Genomic DNA, 13,461 nt, shown 5'->3' with positions numbered 1-13,461 from the left:
TCAATTAATTCTACACGTTCGCTGAATGACAACCATTCAACTCACATCACGATAGAAACGTAAGTTAGTCAGCGTTACACAGTGTGCATGTCTTGCGGATTTAACTAATCGGTCGGTGAATCAGTTCAGTTCATTTCCTCGAATATAAACCATGCAAAATGTTCCAGCTGTTAGATTCGGTCAACGGAAAATGGGAGACGCAGCCAAGCATTGAAGATGACATGATCAGTTAGTTCGCGGAACTGGGCAGCTACGCACTGAAGGTGAAGGTTTGATGAACCATGCAAAATGTTCCAGCTGTTAGATTCGGTCAACGGAAAATGGGAGACGCAGCCAAGCATTGAAGATGACATGATCAGTTAGTTCGCGGAACTGGGCAGCTACGCACTGAAGGTGATAGGTTTGATGAACGAGCACGTGGTTGAAGCATATATGTCGGTGAGTTCTTGACAATCACTTTGGTGGTCATCTCGGACACGTGACAAAAGCGATTGGATATCGTTGAATCAGTTTGTCAGCCCTCGCTGATTAGGTGCGAACATTCGATTAGAATGGCATGTTCCATTCCGACGTAATAATCCGAGATCACACTATCTTTCGATTTTGAATCCAACAACCGAGTAGTTCAGGCGAAGTCCTCGGTGAGGTTTGTTCAGCTGCATAACACCCAAAACGCTTACAATCGGTGTTCTAGCGGACGTCACGAGTATCCAGTCAAGTTGAGATTACAAGCTGAACAGTCCAAAACTATTATGTGGTGGGACTGCTGATGAACTCATTCACTGTATCAGCAAACTCTTACTGGCTGGACTTAGTCCACAATTCCATCGATGCGCACACATTATTACACAGCGTTTTTCAGTTGCAAGACTAAGCGATGGGTTGGAACAAGGCACATGAGGTCCAGTTAGTACCACTGTTTTCTTTTTATATAATACGTCTTTGTGATAAATAATCTCATCTGTTAGTTCTCATCTGATTTGCTACATGAGGGAGACCTCGTAAGGACCCAGGTGACGACGTTGATGTCCACCGTGTTGAACTAGCGAATGGCTCGCAAAGAAATCTTCCTCAAGGAGGCATTTTGGAACGCCCCCGAAGGTGCTCCCACGACAGATGGTTTGCTGTACCAATATAAAATGAAAATGACCTCTTACGATAAAGTGCGCCACTGAGACTAGTGGAGGTGATGTAAGGTAGTAGAATTTACCGGCTTTAAATATGATCCATTTCTACTCATTTGTGGTACAAATATACATAGATGATTCTGCGACGGAAGCTTTTCAACAGATGCAAGTCATCTGACGGACACGTAACGAGAGTGAATATGAGCAAGACATATCCCACAAACCCCACAATAGAAATATATAATTTCTCAAGGAAGAGATTAGTGAACATGTAAGGCATAAGCTCGGGACAAACGTACTCTGGAAGCCAGGTTTTGCTAAGCCACAACGGTGAGAAGATAGCGGGGACTTGATCACGTAGTTTGTGTATTGCGTTAGCCTACATGGGGTTGGGTGATGGGGCGATATGGCTCAGTGGTTAGAGTGCGAATTTACTGACCAAAAGGCCCGTTGTTCGAACCCGACCTCTGCCTCTCGACTTACTCTGTCTAGGCTTGGACAACCTGGCAATTTCCCAGCCCTCTTGTTTCCTTTTGGTGGCATGACAGCTAGGTACCAAAATGGTGCTACATGTGAACGATTTTTTAGCTTACATGGGCCCGCTAATCATCACAGCAATAGGTCAATCAGTGTTCCACAGAAACGCCTCAAAGGGTAGAGAAGCAAGTTCGATCCCGGCCATAGAGTGGTTTCTGAGACAACAAGTTCAAGTCAGAATAAAGTACCTACATTTGGCATTTTAAACAATTCTAGCATTCACACGCAAGAGGTTAACGTTAAGATACCTGCATATGCAACATAAGTGACGTGTTATTGCTTCCGCTGAGCACTTCGAAACAAAATACAGTGACGGACATGCCACACGTCCAACTCCAGCTATCTATCAACCCCTCAGAGACCTAGAGGTGCGTTGCAAGTTCAGATACGAAGCGCGGTGGCACTTGTGAATAAAAAAAAGGCGATTTGAAAGTTTCTGAAACGAAACGTTTGTAGTTTTTTATGTACTTGAAGAACAGAATGGAAACTACAAATTCGGTAGAAATACAAACCATCTCGAAAAATATCCTCCACGTCGTTTATTGACTGAGTAACCTGGACAGTAAGTCGTTCGGATTGAAAGCACTACGGAAGGGTTGATGATTTGAGTACTAAACTTACGTAGTTGGTCCGGGAGGCGCTCGTAATGCCGAGAAATCTCTCAATAGTTGTTTATTCAATGCTTTTTTCTTAGCCTTCTTTGATCTTTGCATTAAGGATGCTTCAAACTGTGGATGTGAGGTGGTAGTAGCACATAATGAAGCCGAAGGATGTAGTAGGCTTTGCTCTCTTACAGGTTGGTCACTAGCAAATAAGTAGTTTAAAAATTCTTCACATACATCTCAGCTGTTTCTAATCGGTTGTTTTCAGTTTGGTCAATCGAATTCAGTGAAGAAGGTAGGGTGATATCGGTTGGCAGCTGGAAAATTGAGAAGCACTAGGATGGACTCTTACCCAAGTTGCTTCGGTGCAAAGTCCGTCTCGCACCCTCTTTATGTTTTCATAGGTCAAGTTTAAGGAAGATGCGGATCTCTCCAAAACGGGACTAAGAAAGTGAGAGGAGAGCACAACTCACCGGAAAGAGGCGAGTAAGGTCATCATCAACAGTAGGATTTTTGTGAAATGGCCAGTGGCAAATTGCAAGTCACAAATCCTGAAGAAATACCGTGAGCAATCGAATTTACTCACCTCCAGCAACTAACTGAGCGGCGAATAGCTAGTTGCGCGAAGTGGTGGAGTTGTATCAAACAGACAAGAAAATGATCTACTGAATGCACGTTTGGGCAAACAGTATTAGAATCTGCATTTTCTGACAAGCGACGCAGTCTTGAAACTCCTGACCTCTGAACCCCTGAACAAAGGTGTTTAATACTGCGACGAAACTAAAGTGGACTAAATTATTGAAACCTTCACACGTACGCAACAAAATGCTTGGAAAAATTTGAAATGATGAAGTTGGTTTTTGAACCGAATAAAGAGACAATCCATCAGCCTGATATTTTCATTGGTTCTTCCCCAACAATCAAGGAAACAGTCCAGTTTCTTTGTTTCTGCTCTGACAAAGTCTGTTTGGTAAAGCAGAGTCACTCGCTTACTTGCAGTTGAAGTGCAGCATGCGACATAGCCCGTCATCGGGACAAAATCCAACCGTACTTTGGTAGCCATTCCAGGTAATTTGGCAGAATACCCGTATGCTTGGAAACCTGAAACCTTTCTAGCCAACGAGCACCGAAGGGGGAAGGGCCGTGCAAAAAACCGAACTCACGGGAGAACAGCTTTAGGATACTGTTGAAATAAAAAAAAGTGGTAAGCAATTACTCGTGATATGGCCTGGGACAACTAGTAAATCACAAACCCGCATAGCTTTTTAGGAGAAAATTATGTGGCAGGGTGGTCGAAAAATGAGTGGGCTGAGCATACGTGCATTCAGAATCAGTGATCGAAACAGCAGTGAACAACAGGAGTGGATGTACCGTGCGGTCTTTGTGCATGTACCTGGAAGAATACGAGTTGCAGTACATTACTGGACAATTGTAATAAGTACTTCCTGGAATAAATTGTTAGTTAGGTTGGTAACTAGTCACCTTCACCGGGCAACTATGGACGCCCGACACGTTGCGTGTATTAGAACATCGTCAGAGGTACTGAACCCAAATGTAGTATTAGTCTAATAACTGGGTTCCCCAGCATTGCATTCAGTGGTTTTCAAGTTAGGATCCGAAAGCCCGACATTTTATGCCCGGCGGGCTTAAACGTTTTCAGGCGTTCGATAACGCCAATGAGTAACAGACACTAGTTACATGTACTTACTTACTACATACCGTTCCACGTTCTTGACGATAGTAAATCGCGAACAGGAGAAAGTATGGGTAGATCCATGTTGCTCCCACAACCAAGTATGTATGAGAACCCAGTTTTAAACACCAAAGTTGGGAAACAAACCTACATTACCAGAGATTTTAACGATTGCACTGTCGAAAATTGACCCACCTCGTCAAATACACACTCAAACTCAGCAATTAATTCGAGACCTATGGTGCCTTAATATCAAACAAGAAAAACAAGACAACCTGAATTCGGAAAAGTAATCGGGAAATAAAGACGGTACTAATGTGACATATGGGATTACCGTCATCATTTTCAGTGGTGATTCGTCCGTAAGCAATTGCTCAGTGCTATCGCTGAGTTGGCTAGTCAAAGATCGATAAGAGGGATCATAAAATAAAAATGAGTTAGTCGTTAGCTTGTTCGCTGAGTTGCGCAATTTGATTGCAAATGTTTTATCACAAATCAAGGTGATGAAACAACGCACATCAGTGCGTTGTTAGGGAGCTTGGTGGTTGTGCTACGCAACACCACGCTCCCTAACAACGCACCGATGTCATCTCGGTTGGTGATGAAATGATTGCAATCAAATTGCCCAGCACAGCGAACGAGTCAACGATCATCTACGCTACCTGAGCAACCACATTTTGCTCTACAGAAAATGAGTTTTCAAACAGAGCTACAGAGTGGTCCATTCAGTTTTTATAGGGGCCTTTCATAGGCTGCAACATGCTGCAATAACAGTGTCTCCAGTCAACGGTTTGCAGTCAGGTAGATGGCAATTTCGTGAACTAGTGTACTCAGTGTGCGGAAGAGGGCGGGGTTTTGTTCGGGGACCTTGACCCTAGCCTCTGACTCAAAAGTCTGACCCACGAGGCAGTGGGAAAATGTAGGGTTTTCTTTGGGGACCCTACCCGGAGCCGACAACTCAACAGTATGACCTGCTCGGCTGCAGGGGGTTGACCTAACCCGAGGGCGAAGGAAATAAGGCATTACTGTCTCAGTCCTGATGCGGCTGCGCACAGCAGGTACCTTTTGAGAAGCATCGGGCTCTTTGGTTTTAAAAGTATTTTGACCGTATTGGATAATGCGCCGGTGGTCACGGTCAACCGTTGGGCGATCGGAGCGTGCGGTTTTTGGGGCCGATCTTTTCTAACCCGTCCTTCCTCGGGGGAAGGCAGCATCGCTGCTTCCATAAATATGAACATGCTGGTCGTCTGAGGGAAACGCCTTACTGCCTTCACGCTCCTATCGCAGAGGACAGTACGACTTTACCCCCAGACCGCCTCGTGGTACGATTACTCGTAGTATGGGGTCTCGCTGCTCTTGGTCTGGCTGCTCCCCTTTGGTCTTCCTGGCATGGTTGCACCTTGTGGAACGAAGTTCCAGCCAGTGTAGAGCGCAGGATCATTGCAGCACTGAAGCCCGACCACCACGTCAAGGTGGCAGCTTTAGGTCGGGCGTTACATTCTTACGACATTACGGATTAAATGTTGCCTTCCAGTCGTCCCCTCTGCCAAATCATTGCTTAACTTTTAGTTCATTTCTGCCCTCCGTGTGGCTGTGAAGATCGTTATCCGAGGAAGTTGGTCGGCCGACATACGGGACAGGATCAAACAACACAACCTACGTGATCAGCTCATCCATCGCGAGCGAATTTTTCCCTCAGGAAACCACACTTCAGCCATCATTACCAGTAATACACCGTCAATACATACTAGCGCGTAACCACCATATAGCCATAAGGGAAGAAAGCGAACGGAAAAGGAAAGAGTAGAGACCCAGCACAGAAGACATTAATGCCTGTAAAGAACTGCCAACAATAAGGTGTCTATACCTTTCGAGAGCATTATAATGAAGACACCTGAATATCATATTGAATTAAGGCACCACCAGGGGGACTGACGCGGAGTCCTTTGCGAACCTCACTCGGCGTAAGCCCTGCGGACAACGATGGATGGTATTTACCTAAGCATTCCGGTTACGAAATGACACGCGCAGCATGTCCTGCAGGGTTTATGACCACCTACAAGCAGGATCACGTTGTTCCCAGCCAGGATGGCGCGAAGATCCCACAGCACTTGGTTTGACCGTAGAAACATCAACTTCACGTTATGATGTCATGAGCTGTCGCCACGAACAATGGTTTGGAACGGAAAACATCGCCCAACGGTAAAGAAGTTGCATTTCGCTACTTAAGGAAATACGGGTCTTCAACGCAGCCGATCATCCGGTCCTGATTTATGCTTGCGAAACATAACCTGTACGGAAATCTGGAGCCTTCTGGCCACTGGTTTATCTGGCGTATATCGAGAGCTCGCTATCTAGAGCCGTCCAACGGTTAGATCCGAAAACGTTGTTACGATCTACGATGTCTACTTGACTCATTCAACTACGGCGTCTGCAACGGTTTCCAGATCAAAAGAACCCGCCTCAACGCGGTGGTCGGGCTTGAGTGCTGCAATGATTGGGTTAAACGCAACGGTTTCCAGATCAAAAGAACCCGCCTCAACGCGGTGGTCGGGCTTGAGTGCTGCAATGATCCAATGGGTTAAACTGAATATAACTCTGTTCCTCAAGGGGCAATCAACCCAGGAAGGTCAAAAAACAGCTATGATAAAAAGGTAGAGAGTTCAAATACTGCGAACAACCATAATAGGAGACGGTATTGCGGTAAAGTTATACTGTCCTCTGCATTAAGGTGTATGTCCCATGCGACCGTCACATCCATATTTCGGAAGCAGGGATGCTGCCTTCCTCCGAGAAAGGCAGGTTGGAGAAGATAACCCCGGAAAAACACACACGTCAACCGCCCAACTGTCGACCGTGACCACCGGCGGTTTATCTAATACAGTCCAAATGAATTTAAAACATACATAAGACCCGATGTAGCTACAAACGCATCCACCATGTTCGAAACAGCTGATGTGAGGTGCGAACTTACTGACCGGAAGGTTCGTGGTTCTAACGCAGCTTCGGCATTTCGACTGCTCCTGTCCAGGCTTGCTTGCTGGTCTCAGTGTCGTCACTCACCAAAGTAAGCCTCTTAAGTATCCCATCAAAAGCAATACCCTTGGTGGTTCGATGAAAAGACCAAGCGGTCCAACAGAATCTCACAGACACCCTGAAGGCGAAATGACGCCCGAAAGCCTATATACTCCAAATCTTCGAACGGCGAATCCAAGAGTCCAAAATATGACATTCCATGCTTCACCAGCAGCAAGCACTGAAAATTTAGTACACAGATGGGAAAATCACGTCTCCTGGAAACAAAGGGTCGGCGGAAAACAACTTACAAATGAACAAGATGTGCTGGGATCACAAAGGTAGGAAGAAGGAAAGTGTGCCATAGCGGCATTTTTAAGGCCTTGGGATCAAAGTCGGCGTATGATTAAGCCTGATAATCTCTCTGGCAGTACATCTTTCTGTTTCCTACCTTTGGATGCAACCGAAATAGCATTGAAGTGATAGCCTTGAATAACTTGTATTTTGAACAAACTTCCTGATATTCACTAGTGAAACTGCGTTGGACGACATTCCACAATCGCACTTACAGAGGTATGGCTCACACCGGATGACTCCGAAGCTGAGGTCTGCATGGACTCCATTTTTCGGCCTGACTGGGACACGAAGTTGCGTTATACTAAAATGCAGGTCTGCCCAACCAGACTGTCCTCTCTGACACCATTCCTGCAACTTTTTGTGATCCACTGTGAATTCAGATTCCGCTGCGTGGAATCGGTCTTTTTTTCTTGAAGTTGTCTACAGCTGTTCGTCAAGTCTGCCGGAAGATGACCTATTTCTCCTCACCCCTCCAGCTCCCAATCTGCGCGTATTTTGCTGCTACGTGACTTTGACGCTCCCAAGATTTCCTGCACGGAGTTCCAGAGCATCGGGTTTAGCAAACATTTTGTATCAGCATTGACTTAAGTCGTGCAACAGAGCAGTTGAACTCAGTACGTGGACGCATCCACCAGATAACCTGAAGGCACCTACCATCCCTACAAAAGACATTTCGTTGATCGTAGCTCTTCTGGGACATAGTGACCATTGTGTGCTAACTTTTGACTTCATCTGTTACTGGATGAGGAACCCTGCAGCTCAACAGTGGAACCATTGCCGTGTAGATTTTTCATAAATGCATATTTTCAGTGACCAGCCTCAGCGGAGCAGACACACAGGAGTATTGTCCGGAGAACTGACGAAGGTAATACGGTGTTCGTTCCAAAGAAACCAGTGCGACGTAGAACGAACCAGAAGCTACCCAAAGTGATTCGGTGTCTTCTGGGAATGAGCTCCCAACTGTCCTTCCAAAAGATAACTACAAAAGACAGAAGATGAGCTGCCATTTCGCAAGATTTGAAACCGCTATAAATCGGAAATCCGCCGACTAAACGGTCCATGATACTAAGTTTCTTATATAAGAATGTGCTACTCAAGTATACGATACACCAACGAAGAAGCAAGTCAACCTCGACAGGGGTATCTGAAGCCTACAGAGATGGCTCAGTGATTGGAGCGCGAATTAACCGACTGGAAGGTCCGCGGCTCAGACCCGACCTCTGCATCTCGGCTTCCCCTGTCTAGGCTTCGGCAACCTGGTAGTACCCCAAACCTCGTGCTTCCTTCAGGGGAAGTCGACTCATGCACAAGCCAAACTGAAACAGATGATTGGCTGGTCCTAGTCACGGATTCACGTATTCACGGATTGATGCACAGGATCGAGGCGTTTGCCCAAGTTTCCCGGGTAGCTTTTGTTTTTTTCGGTCAGTGGCTGCCGTTCACCTGAAAGGCACAAGTGAAAAAAGGGTGTAGCACTGCTCTTTATGTTCTCAGCGCGGGTTAGTATGCTTGCCTGCGCGAGGATTCGCATAAATAAATGTCTAATAGTGTTTTAAACTGGATTCTAGAAGGAGAGTGGACAACCGACGGAGGAAGGTTATTACACGCACCTACTACCCGAAATGGGAAAAATTTTGTCTAATAAATTTGTGTGCTCTGAGCTTGAAAATTTCCTTACTATGTCACCGCCATGTGTTTGCTGGGTCAGCGATAACAAACCTGTTTGCCGAGCGTTGTTCAAACAGAACATAAGAAAGAATTGGGTCCCCTCGGAGGCGACGGTACTCAGAGGAAGGAGATCAAGCATCTCGAAACGCGTTTCGTAGTCCACGGATTTGAGGCCGGCAATCATTCTCGTGGCGGCCCGCTGGACACGCTCAATGAGGGTGACGTCTTTCGTGCGTCCTGAGTAGACAACTTGGTTGGCGTACTCCAGGAGCCCCATAGAGAGTAGAGTAGGCCCCATAGAGTATTTGGAAGTCCATGCGAGTAATACGGGAGAAGGTGCGTCGGATCATCCGTAAAATGGCGAATGCCTTTCGGGCCGATTTCTCATGGTGCAGTGAGAAGGACAAGTTTGAGGAAACCCAGATGCCCAAGTCCTTTTGGGCATCTATCCTCATGATGTCTTCTGGTCCCATGCATAACAGAGGCTTTCGCTGAATCCCCTCCAAACGACATATGGATGCACTTTTCGTCATTCAGAGGAAGGTGCCAGTCCAACAACCACTGTTTGACAGCGTCCACATCCATTGGCATTGGCCTTGGAACTCCAGGATTTCAGGTCGTCCGCAAAAGGTAGACATGGACTTGCAAGAACGTCTGGGACGTGGTTGACGTAGATCAGAAACAGGAGCGGTCCCAAGACGGAGCCTTGAGGAACTCCAATGGAGACCGGCGCTGGAGAAGAGTAGGTTGAACCTATTCTCACTCGGAATGATCGGTCTGATAGGAACGCCTTGATCCAGCGATGGATTTCCCCTTGAAGACTCGAGTTTGTGGAGCCGCGGGACGTGTGGGACCCTATCAAATGCCTTTGAGAAGTCCAAAAATATTGCATCCGATATGAGTCCTTCGTCTTTGGCTTGGGTTAAGCTGTCCATAAACACGAGGATGTTTGTCACGCAAGAGCGGTGTGGGAGAAATCCGTGTTGAGTTGGAGATATCAGGTTGCTAGAAGTAAGATGATCTAGGATGGCTCGTTTCAGAATGCATTCCATCACCTTGCACGGCACGCTAGTGAGGCTTATAGACTTGTAGCTGCCAGGCGATAGTCGGTCAACAGTTTTGTGTCTTTCGTTGATGACCAAATCCAGGAGGGATGATAGTTGAACTGCGCGGTATGCGGTGGGTGCAACGACATGCTGAGTCCAAGCACTCTGTTGAACGACTTCAATCAGCGCCGCTGCAAAATGTCCGCCTGATTCGACGCGCTGGATCTTCATCCAGGAGGTCTTTGGCGCATTGAAGTCACCTACCAGCAGGATGTGAGTGAAGTGGTATTTGGAGGAGAGCTGCTCAAGGGTTTGTGTGAGGAACTGATCATCTTCAGCGGGACTCGAGGGGCTACGGTAGACTACAACGAGAAGCAGAGAATCGGAACGCGCAGCGGGATTTGGACCCACAGTGCATCGCAAAAGGGTGCAGGGGTGGTATCAGAGAGGACAATCGGGATTGGTAGGGCCGCATGTAAGTACAGAGCAGCCCCACCTGCCCTCCCTCGTTTTGTGTCAGCTCGAAAAAAAGAGTAACCGTCTATCGAGATAACGGCGTCAGAGACATCTGGTGTGTGTCAGGTCTGTGTGAGTTCAACTATGGTCGGTTGTTCAAGGCAAGCTGACTGTTTAACATCGCCGTGGTTGTTGGAAAGGCTGAGGCAGTTTGTGGACAAGCATTTCAACACCGTCTCTGCTGCCTCCGAGGGTGAGGAGCTGAAAGGTGAGTGACCAGGGTGGTTAGCAGACTTAATAGTTGTGCGCCGGGTTTCATTCCAAGGCTCCTAAGTGGCCTCTGGGGCGATGTCGTCTGCTTCCTAGCATCATGGTTTCTGGAGGTGCTTTTCGCTTGCGGGGTTTTTTCGTTCCGTGGGAGCTCGGTTTGCTCGGGCCTTTTTGGTTTTGGGGGACGGAGTTTTTCCCCGTGGGCGAAAAGTTCGACCGTTTCTGTTTGTAGCTCTTTCAGGACCCCTTTTTGACGACTAAATTTGCTGTTGATCAAAGAATTGCGGCAAGTTTTCGCCTTACTGGATTCTTGAGTGTTTTCGTGCGATTTGACCGGAAATTTGTCTCTGTGAGGCCCTGAGCGCTGGGTGGTGGCACCAAGAAGTAGTGATTTTGGTGGCGCTCCCAAGAGGCTCGTTTCCTCGAAGGACTGCACCTTGAAGCCAGCCAGCAGTTTTCTAATCTGGCGAATTTTATGTGGCTTGTTTGGCTGCAGTCGCTCTTCTTTCGTCTTTGTGTGGACACCCGATTCGCCGGCGATCTGCGTGGCCAACTGGAAGTACGAGGAATTTTCCGGATGGCTGTAGTCATGTTTATGGCTTTGGTCGTCGAGGTCCTGGGCGACGGTTGTGTCCACAAGCAGAGGGGCCTCTTTTGACGGATTGGACCTGGAGATTGGTTTCGCTTCTTGTCCCCGGACATCTGAATCAGTCCAGTTCAGAGGTTATGGTTTTGTTGAGGAGTGTATGGCTGCAGCTGTGTCGTCTGTTACGGAGATAAGCGTTGATAGCTCCACGTACTTTGGGTGCCGCTTGCGTGTGAGGTTTGCCTCCCCCAGGGCATCGCTGCCTTTGGTGGGCGAGGGGCCTGTGGTGGTCGAATAGAAACTGCTATCCAGAGATGCGGCTGGTTTCGTCGGCCTGCTTCCGGGAGCACAAGGAGATATGACCTGTTTCGTGCCTCCACCCCTGACCTGCTGTGAAAAGCTTTCGCCCATCTAGAGGGCGATCATCAGATGGATGCCTGATCATTGGGTTGGCCTTCTGAATGCTGACAGCCCATACCAAAAACGCAACCACTACGTATAAGGCTCACCGGCTGAGCAGAGGTTTGCACCAGTGGACGCTCGTGGCTTGGGGCCGAGCGGGATAAGTTTTGGGGGTGGACGTCTTGGTTCGCGGTTCAAGTCGTCTCCGAGGGGACCTGGAAATTGCGCCTCATTCTCACAAATTTTAGCAGACATGTCAGCTAAACCTGCAGGTTTAAACCTGTGAAGCGTTTCACCGTTGGCACAAATAATACACGGCGATGGAAAAGTAAAAAGATTTTCAAGTTCCGAGCGCACAGGTTTACTAGGCCATAATCTTTCTCATTTTGAGTAGTTGGTGGGTGGAATAACCTTACTCCTGCATCTAGGACCCAGTTAAAGGCACTTTGGGATGCCTTTTTATGTGAGTTCTCGCGCTGGCAACTTTGCTACTTAGCGCTGAGAACCTCAAGGGTAGTACCACACCCTTTTTCGCTTGTGGCTTTCAGGTGAACGGAAGCCGCTAAGCAACTAGAACAAGCCCGACCCGGGAAACTTGGGTGTATTCCTCGACCTCCTGCCATCAACTTAATCTCTGCGGTCAATCTTCTCTCAGTCCCCTGAATATTCCTTCAACTCTAAATGTCCAGAGGTGAACTGCTTCAGACAACCGAAAATCACGCCGGTTAGGCACATTATCACGCGTGGCCTGTGGGGCAAACAAATTAGTGGCTTAAACCACGCAATGATTGGTCAGGGTGTTGTCTAAGGGGGATGGAGGATATGTGGCTTGGTGATTCTCGCACCAGCACGAAGACCTTCGGGTGGCATGATTAATAATTCTATGATGACCCTGGAGGTACAGTTGCAACAGTTTTACTGTCTCTATAAAACGCCGTCTCCAATTCGCAGCATGTCGATAAATAACAAAAAATTTGGGCCTACTTTTATCGGTTTCGCTCTCAACCCGATTACTGAATCCACAATGAAAGCTGTAGCTGTACGAGCATTCTATACGTTGCTCAAGAAATAATGATATCTTTCGAACCAACTTTTCCGGGTTTGATAGCGTACAGGGTGTTTGGCTGCTGGTGCGGAAACTGGGGTTACCTGGAGATGATCAGGTCATAACCTCCATAAACCACAAGCTACTTCATCATCCCGACGGCACATACGTAGTGATTAATTATAGCCAACCAGCGGTCACAACAACAGTCGTTCAGCAAAAGTCTCAAAGTCACGTTGGAGCCAACGAGCGGGAGGTAGCGGTTGTATTTCGGTGAAACAAACGTTTGTGCAGCGACCTAGCTGATAATGATGGGAAAAAGAAGATGATACTGAGCATGAAAAAGAGCAGTTTACAAGTGCTACACATATATCACCATGGTCTCAAACAAATTATTCGGTGGTATTCGCCATCAATATCTCGATATTACCAACGTAGATCATGAAAGTTTCACAAAACGTTCGGGTATATAAGAATATGTGCGTTCAAAGCACAGCATGATGACGGCAGATCGATCCAGGTACCGCCTTTATCCTTCATCGGTCTTCAATCGCTGCATGGTGGTGGTCAGTGGATTAAAATGAACAGTTCTTCTGCTGATATTTCAAATGCTGCCATCACCTTACCAATCTCAAGGCTCATACTGCAGTGATGCAC

At 47.2% G+C, this 13,461-nt stretch overlaps 1 protein-coding gene across 1 annotated transcript in view; it reads right to left on the bottom strand.

Moving 5' to 3' along the window:
* T265_03602 (hypothetical protein) overlaps positions 1–3,329 on the bottom strand; it is a gene marked incomplete at both ends in the record, with an annotated part of 7,850 nt that extends 4,521 nt beyond the window's left edge. Inside the window, 9 exons of the mRNA XM_009168137.1 lie at positions 1,423–1,506; positions 1,567–1,693; positions 2,286–2,468; positions 2,504–2,583; positions 2,619–2,709; positions 2,740–2,817; positions 2,853–3,046; positions 3,084–3,229; positions 3,260–3,329. Coding sequence (XP_009166401.1) covers positions 1,423–1,506; positions 1,567–1,693; positions 2,286–2,468; positions 2,504–2,583; positions 2,619–2,709; positions 2,740–2,817; positions 2,853–3,046; positions 3,084–3,229; positions 3,260–3,329 — 1,053 coding nt within the window. The remainder of the gene's footprint in view (positions 1–1,422; positions 1,507–1,566; positions 1,694–2,285; positions 2,469–2,503; positions 2,584–2,618; positions 2,710–2,739; positions 2,818–2,852; positions 3,047–3,083; positions 3,230–3,259) is intronic.
* Positions 3,330–13,461: the final 10,132 nt, after the last annotated feature.

The sequence above is a fragment of the Opisthorchis viverrini genome (assembly GCF_000715545.1).
Source record: "Opisthorchis viverrini unplaced genomic scaffold opera_v5_55, whole genome shotgun sequence".
Taxonomy (NCBI): Eukaryota; Metazoa; Platyhelminthes; class Trematoda; order Opisthorchiida; family Opisthorchiidae; genus Opisthorchis; species Opisthorchis viverrini.
The sequence above is the reverse complement of the archived record's forward strand: the minus strand, read 5'-3'. Positions and strand labels throughout refer to the sequence as shown.